A 19,339-nucleotide genomic window follows, 5' to 3' on the forward strand; every position below is an offset into this window, starting at 1 on the left:
GTGGGGGGTAGGGAGATGGGGGCAGCAGTGAAACTGCAAGATAGTGAAAAAGAAAGCGTTCTTTGTGAACTGTTACCTAATGTTTACACTCTAAATACACCTGAGTTAATGTGGTCAAAAACTAGTTTTGGTATCAGTGTTGTACAGGTATTATAGTCAGGACCGGGAAAGAAGCCCGAGCAATACAAACCTTCACCTTCCTGGCACTAGCCTTCCGGTGGGAGGAAAGCTGGAAAGTGAAAAAGGAAACCAAGAATTCAGATGATCTCGGTCAGTGATGCGTGAGAGGGTGACTGGGGCGGGGCTTCAGAAGAGCAGGCCCAGTGGCGGCCTCTCTGAGGAGGTGACTTGAACGAAGGATGCGAAAGAGTCCACTTTAAAGTATCCGGGGGAAAACCGACTCAGGCTGACAGAAGGCAGCTTATACAAAGGTACGGGTGTCTGATGCTGGAGCAGAGTGAGAGAAGAGGCAGGCCAGATATGGAACGTGTCTTATTATTGCCAGTTGCCAGATTGTAATGAAGAGAGAGACATGAGAGACTGGAAGATAACTCTCAAGGGTCCTTAGTCGTCATCGGGTTGGGCATGCCCACATGGTCTCCGGGTTTCAGGGCCTCAGGGCCAGCGTAGTCCTCCTCTTTTGTTTTCAGGGCCCCTCCTCGTGCATAAGCGGGGTGTGTGCCCCACCAGGGCCCTTCGGCCCAGAGAACCGCTTCATCACTGCCTGTGATCTAGGATCTGGAGAGCCCTTGGTGTTGTTTGCTTTCCTATAGATGTGTGTTTTGTAGATAAGCCTGCATTAAATCACATTGGCGTTTGATGCTTTTTATTATTGATTTGGACATGGAATGTTGTTGCAGAGATTAATTTCATAATATTTCTTATTGTCAAATTTGTAAATGTAAGAGTTGTTGGAAAACTTGTGAACATATATAATCTATACCATGCTTTTATGCAAGTAACACATTTGCTATACAGCTTTTGCAATCCATTCAATCACTTTGCATGTTCGTTTCCTAGACGTTATACACATTATATCCAAAACTACAGGGGTGTACACACACACACACACACACACATATACAAGCATGAGGGGGACTTCATAAAGTTTGTGGAAGAATGGAAAGAAAGACTTTTCACAAACGTTTTGAGGACCCCTTGTATAACCAGGAGCCTTGGTGGCACAGTGGGCTACTAACTGAAGGGCCATTGGTTCATACCCACCAGCCTCTCTGAGGGAGAAAAATGAGGCTGCCTGCCCCATAAAGACTTACAACCTTGAAAGCCTACGAACAGTGAGACTCTGCGACTCTGCCCTACGGGGTTGCTATGAGTTGGAATAGACTTAATGCCGGTGGATCGGTGTGGTGTGTGGTGGTGGTTGTTTGAGTGTGTGGTTTTATATATAATTGAAATTTGTAATGAAGAGACATATCTCCCTTGAATCAAAATTTCCTTGTGACCTAAAATCAGTGCCTGTCAAATGTTTGCACAGTGCCCCCCCCCAGCACTGGGACTCTGTGGGAATGCAAGCCTGGAGAACTGAAGCAGCAGAGTCCTGTAACGGGGCTCGCCATCAGAGCTGACGTGGACTTTGGTGTTGCCTGTCTAGTTCGTTTTAGTTCAGTAAACACAGTGCTGGTTGCAGTTCACTCCCTGATGTCAGAACTCATCAGTGGGTCATAATCTGGACTTGGAAAACACTGGTTTAGGCGGAGAAATCCTACAGACTCTTCCTTTCACTCAAGCCGATTCCCATTGTGCTGCCTACTGTTAGCCACTCTTGCTTTGCTCTCTGGTCAGTTCAGATGGACAGACAGATATTTTCGTTGCTTACATTGTCACCCGTGCTACTGGAGCTAATTAGTAGATTGTAAGCGCATTATGGGTAGAGGTGAGCTACGTCGTGGTTGGGGGCCATGGAGTGCATTCCGCGGACCGAATAGAGCAGCGCTCCCCCCGGCTTCCGTGGGCACCCCTCTCCATCGGAGCAGATTGCCATTTTCTCCGGCAGAGCAAGTGGCTGACCTGTTGTCTAGCGCGGAGGAAAGTGAGGCTCGGAGAGGTCAGTGAGCTTACGCCGGACAATGCAGTGTATGGCTTTCCTGTCTTTGCTTACTCTCCCACACTTTCTCTTTGATTATTTTCACGTGTGGCATTTGCTCGGGTGATATCACTGTTTATATATTTGCAGTTATTTACTGCAGTCTGGGCTCACCTTCTTTTGCCTCGTGGCATTGCTTAGGAACCCGCCCATGGAAGTATAATGTGCTGTCTCCTGGGCTCGGCTGCGCTTGCTGCTCCAAGATTCAGAAAGAAACGGCACCAGGCATGTAGGCTATTGAAGCCGTTCTTCATGGCCACACTAGCTTTCAGCAACCTTCCTTGACACAGTTCTGAGTGGGCCTTCTAAACGGAAAATGAAAACTCCTCTAAAATCTGTGAAAACACTTTTCTCGGATTTCGTTTCCTTAGCTTGGAATATACGAAGGGTCTGCAGAAAGTCCGTGGAAAGGTAGGATTGAAAGATAATGGAACTTTTCCAAGAACTTTTGGAGCTCCCCTCCCTCGTACTTTAGGTGCATTGATAATGTTTCACTCATTCTGCAGCTTCCTTGTAGCAAATGTAGGTATTCCAACCCGAGGAAAACCTGCTAGGTGATCAAGTATCTTTATCTTTTGATTACTTGGAAATACAGCAAAATATACAGATCAGTTTTTATGCATTCCAAATAAATAATACGATTTTTAGTCAAATCATAATCATCTATGCTTGTTTCCTACAAAAGGACCCTGAGGAATTTACTTGCTGCTCTTACTAAATGTAAACAACAACCACTAATAACAAATGTCTTGTGTTAGGCGAGGTTGACTAGAGAAACAAACCCAGAAACACGCATATACGTGTAAGGGAGAGGCTACAGCAAGAAGTCTGTTCACTTGTATACTATATCAAGATAGGATCCTAACCCAGTCCAACTCAAGACCCTCAGTCTAATCCCAGTCTGCCAGGTCCCTCTTCAGACTCACACAGTCATGCAGCGAAGCAGAGTGCAGGGAGACCACAGGCTGGTAGGCACAGAGTTGTGTGAATCTAAAATTGGTGGAAAACATCTCATGGCTTCTGGCAGCTCTTCTGGGCAGCAAGCAGGAAGGTGGAGAGAGAGGGGGCTGGGGAGAAGAGAGAGAGAGAGATTATGTAATGACCACACGTGTAGTATTTTTACAGTTTAAAGCACCTTTTGGGATCATGAGTATTGTACAAGGCAGCTTAAAAAAGTTTGTAGGAAATTCCATTGTCTTTTAACTTCATTTTCCCATAAGCTTTTTGAAGCCCTCTTCATGTCCCACTAGACTCTGGTGATGGGGAAGGTAGGACGAGGCAGCAGGAAAAACCCTCAAATGAATATGACTTAATCCTGAGCACCGCACCATTCCAGTAACACACAGTGAACAGTAATTATATCTAGAGCCTGGAGAGAAGCCTCCAGACACGTTTTGCCCAATCTGCTCGCCACCTGTACCACTTCATGCAGTATTCTCTCACATGGCAATCTGACACTGAGAGATCGTCTTGAGTTTTGCACAGTTACACAGGTTCCTACCCTGGCTGCCATCGGATGCTGTAAACCCGAATTCTGATGCATAGTTTTATAGGGTTTCCAAGACTGTACATCTTGACCAGAGCAGACTACCTCATCTTTCTCCTGTGGAGCAGCTGGTGGGAGTGAAACACCAGCGTTGCAGTTGGCAGCCCAGCACCTAACCTAGTATACCCTATGCGATAGGGTATTATTTGCATAGGCTTCTATCCCTATTTTTTCTCCAGAAATCCCAAAGGTGGAAAATGTAAGTGGTATCTAGTACTTCACTGGTTATGAAAGACTTTCATGAGGATGGGCAGTAATGGTGAGTAGGGAGAGAGTTCTCTCTCTCTATATATATATATATAGCTTTAGGAAATTTCCCATCTTTTTAAATTGGGAAATTCTTACTTAATTTTAAATCCAGAATGACCATGGGTGCAGAAGATTTTGGATCCCTTGTGACTTTTTTCTGGAATAGTAATTTTTTTTAATCGTTTTATTATGGGCTCATACAACTCTTATCACAATCCATACATATATCAATTGTGTAAAGCACATTTGTGCATTCATTCCCCTCATCATTCGCAAAACACTTCCTCTCCACCTAAGCCCCTGGCATCAGCTCCTCATTTTTCCCTCCCTCCCTGCTCACCCCTCCTTCATGAACCCTTGATAATTTATAAATTATTATTTTGTCATATCTTACACTGTCCAATATCTCCCTTCACCCACTTTTCTGTTGTCCGTCCCCCAGGGAGGAGATCACATGTAGATCCTTGTCATTGGTTCCCCCTTTCCAACCCACCCTCCCTCTACCTTCCCAGTATCGCCACTCACTGGAATAGTAATTTTGCAGTTACCCTTGCTGAACTTCCTTTATAGGAATTTTATTTGTCTTTTTATTTTTTTCTTTAAAAATATGTAACGTTTCACAAATTTGCGTGTCATCCTTGCGCAGGGGCCATGCTAATCTTCTCTGTGTCGTTCCAATTTTAGTATATGTGCTGCTGAAGCAAGCACTATTTGTCTTTTTAATGCAGGCATGTAATAAAAGTATTATTTCTCAAGCTTCAGAAACTGTGGTGCAAGTCCCTTGTAGCAGAAGCTATGTTCCATTCTATACTCTGATTCTGCAGCCCTTTAATATGTGATCACCACATTCAGAGGTGCACGGTTTTGACTCTTAGAGACATTGTAGGACAGAATAGAACTGCCCCTTTGGGTTTGGAGGATATTAACTCATTATGGAAGCAGCCTCATCTTTCTCCAGTGGAGGGACTGGTCGTTTCAAATTGCTGACCTTGCAGTTAGCAGCTTGGCAATTAGCCTAGTTTAGCGCTGATGCACTGCTATGTGTCATGTGATTCATCTTATGGATGGCACCCTGACGGCTTGGTGTGTTATCGTTGAGTTGTTCACCATAAGCCAGCAGTTTGAACCCACCAGCTGCTCCGAGGGAGAGAAACAGAGTGTCTGCTCCAATCAAGATGGTCAGTCTCAGAAACCCAAAGGGGCGGTTCTTCTCCTTGCTGGAGGCTCTCCTGGAGTTGAAATTGACTGGAAGATACTGAATTTGAGAATTATTTTGATAATATATTGACTTCAGCTACTCCCCTCTTCATCCCCAAAACACAAACACAGGTACCATCCCAAAACGATCTGGCAAGCTCACAGAGGGCAAACATTCTGGACCCATGTGCCTTTCTCTTACTGCCACATGGAGGCCTTTGTATTTAAGGAGCCATTAAATTTTGTCCCCCATGCTCTCTTTAAAAGCACTATGAATAGGCATACTAGGGCATGTATTGGGCTATAACTGCGAGGTCAGTGGTTCAACCCCACCAGCCACTCCACACAAGAAAAGTGAGAAAGATGAGTCGGCTTCTGTAAAGACTTACAGACTGAGAAACCATTTGGAGCAGTTTTGCTCTGTTCCTTAAGGTCACTTTGAGTAGAAAAGGACTCAGTGTGGTGGGCACATATGCAAAGTCCGTGTGTCGTATAAAGGGGCACACACGTGAACCATGAGGGAGCAAAGATCCTGGGGACCAGACGCCTGCTTTTTCTGTCATCCCAAACACTTGACTGGGAGTCGTCTTGTATTATTCTCTATAAGTTAATATGTGGATTATTTTTAAAATTTAAAGCCGTTTAATTGGGAATTGGGTGAAGGTTTACAGAGCAGATTGTTGGTTTCCCACTTGACGATTCCTACACGTTTTGCTTCATCGAATTAATCACAATTCTTACATCGGATCATCACTTACCCGCTTCCTCCCTGTGTCCCTGGATCCATTCCTCCTCCTTGGGTAAATGCTGCCCTTTGGGTCTCAAATGGACGATTGTTCTAAAGTGTGTGTACTTCACCTGTGCTATTGCTGCCCTGTATAGGAGTCTATGACTAGGCTGAAAACGGAGCCATGGCGCCTGAGTTCAGTGCAGGCTTGAAAGGTGACTAAGGGCCAGAGTCTCTCTGATTTTTCAGTTTGTTCCACATGTTCCCCCAGCCTCAGGGCCTTCTACTGTGTCCCTTTCAGAGCAATTGGTGGTCACAGCCAGGCACATCTCATGTTTCCTGAAGGGAAAGACCACTCGTTGTACCTTAGAGGCCCACTCGGAGCGTTTAAGACCCCAGTCACTACTAAAATGGTCAGTTCTTTTTAAAGTTGAAGATTTTAAAGGGAGTTTGTTCTTGTTGCTGCTGTTGTTAGATGCCAGTGAGTTAAATTCAATTCAGAGTGACCCTATTCACAATGAGTGACACCCTGCCCGGTCCTGTACCATCTTCACAATTGCTGTTATATGTAAACCCAGTGTTGATCCATTGTGTTCCGGGTCTTTTGTCCCCCGGACACTGTCTCCTGACAGTGTCCAGCACACATAAGGCAAAGTGCTTCTAAGGCGCATTCTGGCTGTACTTCCTCCAAGACAGCTGCGATTTTACATGACTAAAATTAAGCACTCATTTTTTTGTGGCACAAATATATTTTAATGTTTTTAATATAGATACCTTTTATATGTTTTTAATTGTATTGTGGTTTAATATACCTTACAAGAGAGAAAATGCCTTGGCTTAATATAACTTTTGTAAACAAACCCTATCATTAATATTCGTTAATTTTCAATTTCATTTAAAAACTATTTGCAGTAATTTTTTAACTCTCCAGAGACTCCTCTCTTTACTACCAACCATACTTCTGAGTCGTGCACTCCTTTTCGGACTGGGGTATAGCAAGGAATTAAAAAGTTATTCTAACAAAATTTGTTTAGAAAAATGAACGTGTTAACAAAATCTACCCACATTATGTATTCCAAAAGAGTAGGTAAGTAATTAGGGAAGGTGTCTATGATTTAAAATTCTTTTTAAACCCAAACAACCATTTACTTATATATATAATCAGTTTGTCTCTCTTTGGCCAGTTGCTGTAGTGAAAGAAGAAGAGCAAAGGAGAGGAGTTGGTTCATAATAATGTTTCCATTTGGCATTTTCCTTGCAGAGGAAAGATGAGGATTTTTTCTATTTTGTATGCACATGTGTGGGTTTAGTTGTTACAGTGCTTGTTGTACATGCTGAAAAGAAGAAGAAATGAAACAAAATGCCCACACCAACAACACACACACAAAAGCTAACGAGAACTCTCTGGTATTGATCCTTGTGCTAGAATATTTGAAGCCCTTTGGGGGAAAATTAAGTTGTTGCTTTTTTCCTTCAAGGATTGCTTGAACTCTTTCTTCACTCTCACAATGAGACACGTGGTTCTCCGATTTTGTAACAGTGCCAGCAGAGTCAATGGATGGCCACCGTTCAAGCGAGATACCAACATTTTCGCACGGAGTCTCTTGAGTATACAATTCGTGGTCCCCACACTATTTCCAAGTGTGATAAATCCTCTGATTTCTACTTGGAAAATCCGTGTTCTTGAACCCGGCATTAAAACAGTTTTTTTTCAGTGCCAGGTGCCACCTGTGGCCACAGACTTGTTTTTCCCACACCTCTCCCCGGCACCTCTTGATGGCTCTTTGGGTGTTTCCTGGCCCTTCAGAGTTCAAGTTGCTGTGGAGCCGTAAACGCAGCATATGTTCAGTCAGTACTATAGGATGCTGTCCCTGATTTATTTTTAACTTTCAGCCCTGCCTCGACTGAAGTAATTCCTGTGGGAAGAAGCTATTATCGGATTGTAATCTGTGCACGTTGTAACCTCTCTGCCACCCCAACACATTTTTGCTGAAACAGTCACAGTGGCATCATTTCTCCGTGTCACCCGTTGAACCCGGACCCTTTTATCTAGCGTCTCTTACGTTCACTCTATGACTTTCGGACCTTTTCTCTGCTGCTTAATTTGGCAAATCTGAGTAATATCTTTTACAGTCATATTTTACAGGCCACTTTTCATGAAATGACTGTTTAAAAGCCAAGGATAACTATTACCTGGATGTGGATCTCAAATCCATTTTACTAAAGATAGATTATTTGACTCAGTATATTTCCTCTCTAAAACGGAGTAGCAGTAAGGAACATCTCATGAGATGTATGCTTTGATCTTCTCTGTCTGCTTCATGAAACCCCTGAGGGTCCTGTTTACTCTTATTTCCCCAGAGCAACCTAGGGCCGTGCCTGGCCTTGCCTGAGAACCCCCCTGGCCTTCAGTGGATCCACAGGCAGAGTGGCCCTACAGGAGAGAGGAGAACTGGCTCATGGGGTCTTTTGGGTTGCAGTCCTTGTGGAAGCAGACTGTCTCTCTGTCTTCCTCAGATGGAGTGGTGCTGGGTTCACCCTGCTGACCTTTTGGTCAGCAGCTGAGCATTCAACCACTATGGCACCAGGGCTCTCATGCCAGTCAGTAGGGCCTTGGGAAGCATTTCTTAAAAGTTCAGCAGGAATGCATGATACACATTCACACGCAGTGCCATGTTTAATGCTACAATCGCCTGTCCCCACACCGACATTATTAAAGCTCTTTAAAATTGCTATTCACACTTAAAATAGAGCACGTTTCGTTCTATACATATCTTTTGGAGAAGTATGGACGGACACTGAGCCATTCTGTACTGCGTTCAGATCATGCTCCTTCCAATAAAACAAAACATGGGATCTCTCCATAAGTGAGCCAGCATCGTTTCCGGACTGCATTATGAATACGAAGGAAGAATGGCAATCAGCTCTTAGTCCCTGAAGTTGTTGGGGTTGTTTTAATCACACTGAGGTATAAATAACTCGACTCCTTTCAATTTTCCCAGCAAGGAATATTCCAAATTAGTGTGTTGTTGTTTCTGCAGTTTTTGCCAATTTTCAGAGGACGACTCAGCATGGCTGAGCGGATTGTGCTTGTCTGCACTGACTTAAAACACTCATTCAACGTTGCTAGGTAATTGTGTACAAATGGAGTATATGATTTCTCCCCAGTCTCATTTTCCGTATGGGTTTCTGTAGACTTTGTAACGAGTGTCACTGGATTTTAGAGCAGGGGGGATCTCAGAGAGCATCCTAATCCTAGTCACCAGTTCACGTGAGAGATGAGGAAAGTGAAAGGCCTTGGCAGACCCAGCTTCAGGACGGCAAAGCTGAGTGGTGTGACAGACACCTGGACACTGAGTGGCTTTGTGCTGGTTCCCTGACCTAAACCCAAAGCAAGAGCAATCAAAGCTAACCGTGAAAAAGATGCTTCAGAGCTTTTATCATTTATCATTAATGTCTACACAGGGACTATAGTATTCAATATTTAGCTCACTGTTGAAAAAAAATTCTGTGTATAGCCTGTTTGGTTGAGATGCAAGCTGTCCATTAGTCATACCTTCCATAATTGCTTGCTCCAGGATTTATTGGCTTTCTTAGAAAAATGTGCCTTTGTTTTTTTTTTTTGTTTTGTTTTGTTTTTTTTTACTCTTAACTCTTCTTATGTTTATTCCCAGGGGGGTCACATGGTTATCTCAATACATGTTTGTTGGATATAATGTATTCATTTTTCCCCACCAACATTTAGTTATTTTAAAGTTTTACTGGCATTTAATTCACATAGAATTCAATAGAACTCATCATGTAATTATAAATATAGTCATAGAATTTATAAAGAAAAGTTGTACAAATCATTTTTAACACTTTAGTTTTTAGGTACATCTTTTTTTTTTTAATTAATCAATTTATTGGGGCTCATACAATTCATCACAATACATAGATCAATTGTGTAAAGCACATCTATACATTTGTTGCCCTCATCATTCCCAAAATTCTCATTTTCCTTCCCCCCCACCTTCCCTTCCTCCTCCCCTTTCCCCCATGCACCCTTAATAATTTATAAATTATTTTTGTATCTTACATTACACTGTCCGGCGCCTCCCCTCACCCACCCCGCTGCGCCCGTCCCCCAGAGAGGAGGCCATACGCGGCACAGGGAGCCTTTGTTTTATTTAGGATACATCTTAGCATGTATTCATTGCTTATAGAGCACCTACCCTGTAAAACATTGCTCATATAGCTGGAATAAGGCAACTAATGTAATGAAAAATGTGGGGCTTTTTTGGTTGTTAGCATTTGACTGGCTCCTCTAGTATACCTAATGATAAAATTAATGTCAGTCAAGGTGAAGTCAGACAGCATTTTCAGTCATTTGGACTTTGCCTCTAATAGGCACTTTATAATATTATCAGTTTCCTATTCTGCGTCTCTTACTCGTGTTACCTAAACCCAAACCAAACTCACTGCCATCTAATCGATTCAGGCTCATAGTTCTACCCTGAGGACAAAGTAGCATGGTCCCTGCGGACATCTGAGGCCGTCAATCTTAACAGGAGCCAAAAGCCTCACCTGGTGGTTTGGAACCCCGCTCTTGGCATCAGCAACCCAACCAATGTGCACCCACTACGCCACCAGTAATCAAGGTGGGAGGTTTCAAAGGACACAAATGCCTGTCTGTTGCAAGCCACCTTCCCACTTTTAGCGACAACCATAAACTCTTGAGAGAGAGTGGAATTCTACAACCTGCATTCTTCACACTTCTCAATACATAATGATTTTCATGATCAATTATGTCTGATCCTATCACTCCACAACTGTCCCTTTTCTTGTACAGCTATTAAAAGAAGTCACAACATTCTTGCAGCAGCAATAATAATAGATATAGCTGTCGTGTGTGTGTGTGTGTGTGTGTGTGTGTGTGTGTGTAAGGTTTTTAGGTACTGCGCATCCATTACTTTTGACTCAGTGCAAACACATAGCTCCATTGGCAGTTAGCATTTCAGATGTTCTGAGGGCTCAAACTTCTAGGCCTTTCTCCTAGGTAGAGAAAAGGATGAGTCCGTCCATGGGACAGGGCTGAACCCGGCTGCACAGTGTCAGTCAGTGGGCATGCTCTTGTCCAGACTGAGGTGTACTTCACAGAACCCGTGTGAGGGAGGCATTCGAACCTCCATTTGCTCCCCTGCTAAGCACTTAATTATGAATTTATCCAATTGCTAATTTTAGTGCAAAATATGTAGTTACTCACATAGGTCGATCAAAAAGTTGAATATTTAGATCGCTGTTTTGATACATATCTGTGCTAGATACATGTAGTTTAATTATGACCATAAAATATACATATTAAGTACAAAACAGTTGGTTACCCATGAAGATGAACTGCTGTCTAAGTTTCAGGTAGAAGAGATAACTTAATTTTTTGTAATGACCCCCGCCCCCCTAGCTTAGGTAAACAGGCTTTTTTTGTACATTCTTTTTTTCCTTTCCTTTTCAGTTTAGTGCAATTCTTAATCATCTTTTTCCTCTGCTCCTCCACTTGTGGGTCGTCAGTGAGGTCAGTGTGTGTTGCACTTAGGGTGTTCTGCTGGGGCTAATCTCTGTAAAATGCTAGCATTTGTTCTTCTTTTTCTCTATCATCCATCTTTCACACTCATATCAAACCTTAATGTATCAGCAGGTTTCCCACAGCTACTGCTTAAAATTACCTCTGCTTTTAGTAAACTCTGAACCTTCAAACCTCAGTGTTTTCAGCTGCCCCCTGTGGATTCCTCACTGCCAGTCACTTACTTTATGTCCTGAAACCAGGAGCCTGCTCACAGCACCTCTTACTATTCCAGCCATGCCTGCCAGCCTGCCTTTAGTGGAACGCGTGCGCAAATACTTCCGATCATCAGCGGCACGTCTGCAAACTGCAAATGAAAGTGGTTAGCACCCCCAAAGGGAGAGAGCTTCTTTTTCGTGTTTACCTTTCCCAGCCACAACACACATACTCTAAACCTTACTATTTCTAAAAGTTTCTTTGCTTTGCTGCTGAAGTGGATCAACTGACCTGTCTCGCTTCAAAGTAAAGGCTACTATGAAAGCACTTATTTTGTGAAGTTTTTCTTATTTTTCTGTCTGTATCATTTATGGATTAAGTTTATTTTATCCTTGTGTTCGCACATTTGTTTCCTCCCTCTCTCCCCGTCTGTCACTCTCTCTCGTTTTCTTACTTCACGTTTAAAAATACCGCCCTCATCCACTCTGCTTAGGTTTATCCATTATTGGTAAAAGAGGATTCTGATATCAATTGTATTACGTTGCAACTTCGTAGTTTTGGAAAACTGACTTCTGCCTTTCAGGAAAGTGCTTACATTGTCGCATCCAACTTCACATTGCCTCTAACTAAAGATCCGCTTCCCGTTGTCAACTGCAATCTCCTTAAGAGTTACCGTAAACTTACCTGGGGAGTCCTTGAGCAATAACAGACAAGGGGAAATGCCCCTGCTCTCCCAGCAGCTGTTTATATTTTGGAAACTCTTGCCTCAAGCAACTGGAGTTCCTAAACTTTGATTTCCTATTTTGGCAATAAGCCTCAGGCAAATGATGGTGAAATAATAGTCATCTAAGTTTGAAATTTTTAAGATATTCACTTTGAAATTCACTTAAATGTTTTTACCCTTCCAAATATAATGTGTATGCCTTTTTACATCTTCAAATGCTTCATAGATAATAGGTTTTTCTAAAGACAATTTTTAAAAGAGAAAAAAAAATCACACTTAAAATCTAAAACAAAATTAAAAATTAATTAGAATAACTTGTCTCTAACAAGGTCTCACAAGTGGCAGTAATTCGGATGTTTTTCCAGAGGTGCCAATGGCTTTTCACAAACGTTATGATCTAGCCCTTTGATGCAAACAGTTTATTATATTCTTTATAAAGTAGGGGAACCGAAGGCACGGGCGTGGTGATCATTTGTTGGTTTTTTTTGTGTGGTGATCATTTGTAATAATAAGGGACAGAATATGTTCGAATGGATCTTTCTATACAAGTTAGTAAGTCTAATTATATCTGCCCAACTAAGTTGTTATATATTCCTATGCATCTTAACACATTACATTGTTTAATTATTTGGGATATGTAAGTTATGTTAAAAAAAAATACAGTACAAATCACTTGAGTAGGCCTTCTTGTTTGAATCTCTTTATTTTTCCAGCTTTGCTTTCTAGACTGATCATAAGGAAATAAAGCGTAATCCACCACACTCCTTTTAAGATTGTATAGATGCTAATGTACTATTTCAGTCCATATGGATGGTGAAGTATAGAATAAACCAAAAGTTTTAAGTATCTCAGAAACAATTTTATCCTACTGAATTATTTTGGTATCTTATTTTTTTAATAAAACATTTTGTGTTTAATTACTGCAGCCGCATCTTCAATTTTATACATCGCGTTTTATTTTTTCCCCAGTGGGCACACCTTATTACATGTCTCCAGAGAGAATACATGAAAATGGGTACAACTTCAAATCTGACATCTGGTCTCTTGGCTGTCTACTGTATGAGGTAGGTAACATTGATAGATTCCATGTATTGATGTGGTTTTATTTACTGCCATATATTTCCACTATCATTATAATATATAAATGTTTCCTTCCCCTGGGAAATATTCAAGAATTAGCCTTTTTATTATGAAAAATCAATTTATTAGGTTAATAGGTACTCTTTATGAAGGGATTGTAGTCACGTACACATTTTGATACATTTATTTCCTCTACTTTATTTTGAAATTGTATGCTTTTGAGGAAAATTTTTCTTTAAAATGTTAACTTTTATTACAATAGAAGCCTTTCAGCAGATTTCATTTATAAAATTTGTATTCAGATAGCCATAAAGCATGCTTATCTATGTATTGAACAAGAGATTAAAATTAATGTGTGGCTTTAGAACTAAGAAAGCACAATAAATACCTTTGTTAGTACTTCATTTCATTTTTCTAAAGGTTTCATTGAGCCTTGAAGACAGTGTGTAAACTCTTCTCGGTTATTGCGCTGCTTAGTTTTTGTCACTGTGGAGTGGTAAGTCTCAGTGACCTGCACCGCTGCTGTGTTGGTGGCAGTTGATCAAAGTAAGATGGACGCGTGTGGCTATTCTCTAGCCCAGACTGCCATGCAGCCATTTAGATTAATAGAGAAAAGCATGTTGCAAACACATTTTTCATCCAGGTGATTGGGTAATGTTATCCAGGAGTATCTCAATTTTGTGAATTACTGACATTTGTTTTTTAATTGAATCGTAGTTTTCCTAGAAACATAAGCATTGAATCAAAGCAGTTATTAAAAAATCTAAGTATGTCATTTAATAATGTAAGATATGATGGAAGATAGTATATAGAATCATTTTTATGTTTTAATGCACACAAAGGAAATTTGAAGTCAGTAGTGTAGTAAACTATTTTCTTTTCTAAATTTTAAGTTCTTTGTACTTCTGACTTAAATGAAAATTATAATAAAGTCACATTTTAATTAACTCATCATTAGTTGGAAGAAGAGCATCAGAAGTTTGTTTCTTAGAACTGTATCCTGATCTTATTTAAAGATTTTACTAATTGCAGATTCAGATTCCAGTAATCGAAGGTACCTGAGATGTTTATTTTTTCCCCCCAACTGCTAAAGTTAGTCATTATTTTGAAGAGAATTTTTATTGTGATTAAATAAATTCAGATTTTTAATTATGAAAATTATAAATTGTGTTATAAAATAGATCTTTTTATAGGCACAGTAGATTATAATAGATTGTACCTTTTTTACAGCTTGGTATAATGTAAAAAAGAATTAACTTGATTATTTTAACCTGTTGTGTTTAAGTTACTTTGTATATTTTTAAATGTTTTATGTGTTTTTAGGTAGCCTTAGATAGCCTTCAGCTTATAGTCTAATAATATAAAAGCAACAGCCTTCCTTCTTTAAATATGGAAAACTAAATGGCAAATTGGTCTTCACTAATGAGATTAAATATAACAACGATAACCAAAAAGCCCCATTGAAGTACTTCCCATTGAGAAAATTTTCATAAATTCCTTTAGGGCCAGAAGACTCCCATGTCAAAACCGAAATAATTCTTCACATTTTGAGTTTACCTTTGAGAGGTACAGGCCCATTTTATATATACTTAAGATAAAATTATTAACAACATAAAAATGATTTCCTTGGATATTCCTAGGCTCAGGCTTATATATCGTGGATGGTTCTGAAGCAAAGTATTTACCTGTTATTACTAGTTTTCATCTCAATGCATTTCTAGATTTCTCCGTGCAAGCCACTTGGAATAACTAGGATTTAATTCACCTTTATGTTGTATGTCATTTCAGCTATGTTTTAGCATAAGATTAATAGAAATTCCCAGTAGTTAAGTGCTTTTTTAATTCACCCATAGCATCTTATGGACATTAAGAATTTACTATTAACAATGAAGGCTTAGGAAGCCTTTTTTGAAATTGTATTTTAAACTCAGAAAATTAGACTTTCAAATATTCTTGAAACCTTAAAAAAAAACTAGCAGTACTGTTTTAATTGATATGCAACAAAGTAGACTTTACTAATTAAAACCAAGATGCTGTGCTTTTGCTACACGGACCTTTACATGGAAAAGTGGGTTTTACACATTTCCTTTATTGTTCAGCGCAGCAATTGCATCCTTACAGGGTTGTAGGTTGGTGGCTTACAGTTCAAAAAAAGAGAGAGCTGCCACCAGCCCTGAAGACAGACAGTGGGCTTGCGTCCCTCCGACACCCCCAGAATACTAATCAGGGAAGTCAGACCCTGGAGGTCAGGGAGCAAGTCAATCATTCTCGCGATCGTCTCAGTGTGGAGGATCAAATTAGCCTGAAAAATTCAGCGCTGGGAGGAGAGGGCGAGCAGCTGTCAGGGGCAGCATCGAGATGCACTAATGAACCAGATGAATAGTGCAAAAGCTTGAAAATAAAAACAGGACAGTTGACATTTTTCATCTGTCAAAACAGGAGATGCATGAAAATATACTATTCCTCTTTAACTCCTTAGGGGACATTCCGATTTTTTTTTTTAACACTGCAGTATTGAGACAAAAGTACTGTAATGAACTCCTCGCATACGATAACGAATAAGATGTACATAGGGGTTTCGCACACCGGCAGCGAGACCCTACTTTTGCTATATGGTCTATTTGGGGGGAAGGCATTTTTAATATTCTGTGGTATCAGAAACTGCCTCTGTATTAACAAGAAACATGATTTCTGTTGTAGTTCTTTGAGACATGTCCTTTCAGGTGGTGTGATTTATATGTATAGGGGCATTCAAATTTGTTTTTCACTACCCCCCTCCCCTACACACACACCCTTCATGTGAGACAGACAGATTCCTAAGGCTGTTTTACATAGGCTGTGTCGGTTTTCTGTAAAACAGAGGCTCACTGTGGATTTGTAGCGCCGCCTGAGGAGGCCGTGAAGGAGTTAAAGCGGTGTCTGGAGCTCCAGGAGGCAGATGAGAGCCATTTCCAGCTTGCCCTGTCCCCACTGAAGCTCACTGAGTAGCACAGCACGGACCGGCGTGTTTCTCACACACTCCGCCTGTCTGGGGAATATACACACTGTCCTTCCCAAATCAAACTTATTAGCACATGTAGAAAAGGGTGACTGACTTGGGGGCAGCCTCGCACTCCGTGTTGTGTTCCTGCTGCTGCGGTTCAAAGACTTAGAAGGTTCCGAACAGGATGTGAACATTTTAAATTGAATTTTTTCGTTTGTAATCCTGCTTACCACGGTACTTGCTTGCACTTTAAATGCCAAGTTAGAACATTGTCTTAAAATAAATCTAAATTCAATAATGCCTTTTAAGAAAGTTTCACGTCATGTTTTTCTGCATTTGAATAAGAAATTATATATATATAAATTATATATATTTATATATATATTTATAAATTTTATATATATATATATATATATATATATATATATATATAGAGAGAGAGAGAGAGAGAGAGAGAGAGAGAGAGAGTTTGGATTCCCCGAAGTAGAAGCTCTGACTTGTGATAGAGCTTTTGAGCATATTTGATGTTTTCAACAAATTACTAAAAGAAAAGAAGTTTGAATCCACCGTAAGCCATATTTGAGGGTCATTTATAATTGAATTGAGAAGAAATGTTTTTCCTCTGAATAAACTATGTTTATTAAATTGTTTCCTCCAAAGCAGTTATTCAAGGTAAAATACAATGGATTCCTTAAATGATTTCTGGTTATAATTCAAGTTTTACTTCTGTTTCACGTTTGCTGTATTTTGATTGTAGTTTGCCTAAATTGTGCTGTGTGACATCTGTCAGTCACAAAATATGCTACTTATTCTTATGATACTCTTTATAAAAGAGTTTTGTCATTTTGTGTTCTTTTGCTTAATATTATCATACAATGATCTGTATATAAAGAAGTAATTGTATGCTAACCATTTTCCTACATTAGGGAAACCAACTGAGTAAGATTTTGGAACTTTCTGAATAATTCTCCGAATGGGGTAGTCATAAAAATAAAGTAGCCTAGATAGCTTCATTTAAAGTATTTGTAGTGATTTTCTACACAATGTAATATACTTTCTGAAATCACCTTTAAAGTTACCGTGCCACTACATCAATTTCATTGGGGACATTTTACAGATGGCTGCACTACAGAGCCCGTTCTACGGTGACAAAATGAATTTATACTCCTTGTGTAAGAAGATAGAGCAGTGTGACTACCCACCCCTCCCTTCAGATCACTATTCAGAGGAAGTAAGTCATTTTCAATTTCCTGTCTTCATCTGTTGTTCATTTTGTGACATTTGTGACGTTTTATTAAGAAATTTTACTTTCTCTTGAAATAGTAAATGGGTAGTTAGTCTAGGTGGCAGAAATAGCACTTTGCACTCTGTTTTCCTTCTGCGGCAGGAGACTGCCTATTGAGAGTTGACTCTGCCATTCACAATGTGGAGTGGAACCCAGCGCAGCATGTGGTGTGAAACTGGCCCCTTCCTAGGTGTGATGAGAATGGTGGCTGACTTTACAGCACGCTGCACTTAGCAAAGGGCAGAATTAATGCTCAGACCCAGGCTCTAGTTAATCAGCATGTCTGTTGGCCCCTCTTAATGGGAGCTAACTCCTCCTTCTCACCGTCTCAGACCAGCACACAATGTTAAGTTCCCTTTTTTGACAGACCTTCCATGTTTTCTAAGAGTGGAAGCATATGTGTACATCTCTCAGCCCAGTTGGCTTTCAACCTTCCTCCTTTAGCTTTGCCCTCCCTCCTTTGATAATATCCATCCTATCACCGCCTCACTGCTACAGTCAGATTCCTGTAGGGAAACATTTTGTGGTTGTCATTGTAGACAACCTAAAAAGTATACTGGATGGGATTGAAATTTTCAAGACTTTACCTCATTAAGATCTGAGCCTGAATCCTTGCTTGTTTTAGTAACCCATTGAAATGAGTCATTTGCACTCTGCCAAACATCCAGCTTTTCATTGAATAAAACATCTCCCATTGCAGCCTAATGCCTCATGATTTTATCAAGACTTAAAGCGTCTATATGCAGAACAGCAGTGCCTCTCGGATCAATGAAACGTGTTCCCATAGCTCTCTTTGCAGCACTCATACAGGGTCTCCACAGAGCCGCACGGTCTTGAGTTAGGACCTCTCATCTCCCGAGCAGCAGCTCTTGTTGCCCAAGGAGAATGGAAAAGAGCAAATGAACAGTGTAAAACAATGCTAATGTTCAGTTATTAGTAGCCTCATCCATATTTCTGTGGTGGACAGAATAGCAGTTTCGTGTAAGGACAATTGGGTCGGTGTGATAACATTACAAATACCTTCAACAACTGATTACCATACGTCAAGCACATGCGGGCTGAGAACACAGCTAAGTACCTTCTCTTCAGGGCAGCTGTGATACCGATAACCAATGGTGCTCGGTTGTTTTGGTTTTGTTTTTTGCTTAATAGCATTTGTATTCAGGTAATTAGAATAAACTCTTAGAAGGCAGTGATGATAATTTAGAAGCATTATCTGCATTTGATGTTAATGCTATTATGTTAGCCATTTTTAATTACTATTTTGGGTCTCAGATATAAATATGGCATTTCACAAAACCAACTTCAGAACTGTGGGCCTGGAAATACAGTCGGGTGTGAACAATAATGCAAAATGATAGCAAGAATGTCAGGGGCCGTTCTTTGTTGTGTCATTCATGCTGTCTTCTTTTTTCCACGAAGCGCATGAATATTTCACATATCTGCATCCTCATCCCCGATTCTTCTTGACTAATTTTCAGACTGTCTGAATTTGCATTTCACATGGTAGCTGATTAGGAGATGCCGGGTGCAGCAGCGAAGCCTCAGCGGGCGGTTACCATGGTGACCTTCAGCAGGATTTTAATGATGATACCACTAGTGGTTCGTTGAAGTCGGCCTGCCTGCAGGGCTACTTCACTGCAGCTAAGTGTGAAGTTGGATATGCGGATTCTCAGCCAAGGGGCAAAT

The 19,339-nt window shown here is 40.6% G+C and overlaps 1 protein-coding gene and 1 non-coding gene across 3 annotated transcripts in view; one reads left to right on the forward strand and one right to left on the reverse strand.

Moving 5' to 3' along the window:
- Window positions 1–19,339, forward strand: part of NEK7 (NIMA related kinase 7) — a 100,533-nt gene that overhangs the window by 62,247 nt on the left and 18,947 nt on the right. For both annotated transcript variants that reach the window (XM_004699783.2, XM_045298117.1), the window contains exons 7-8: window positions 13,272–13,366; window positions 17,483–17,596. In XM_004699783.2, the coding sequence (XP_004699840.1) occupies window positions 13,272–13,366; window positions 17,483–17,596 (209 nt within the window). The remainder of the gene's footprint in view (window positions 1–13,271; window positions 13,367–17,482; window positions 17,597–19,339) is intronic.
- On the reverse strand, window positions 4,501–4,607 carry LOC115872402. The gene has a single exon (XR_004047808.1). It is a non-coding gene; the product is annotated as a U6 spliceosomal RNA (small nuclear RNA).

This window comes from Echinops telfairi, unplaced genomic scaffold (genome assembly GCF_000313985.2).
Source record: "Echinops telfairi isolate 266 unplaced genomic scaffold, ASM31398v2 ScPeMD7_7424;HRSCAF=8462, whole genome shotgun sequence".
Classification (NCBI taxonomy): Eukaryota; Metazoa; Chordata; class Mammalia; order Afrosoricida; family Tenrecidae; genus Echinops; species Echinops telfairi.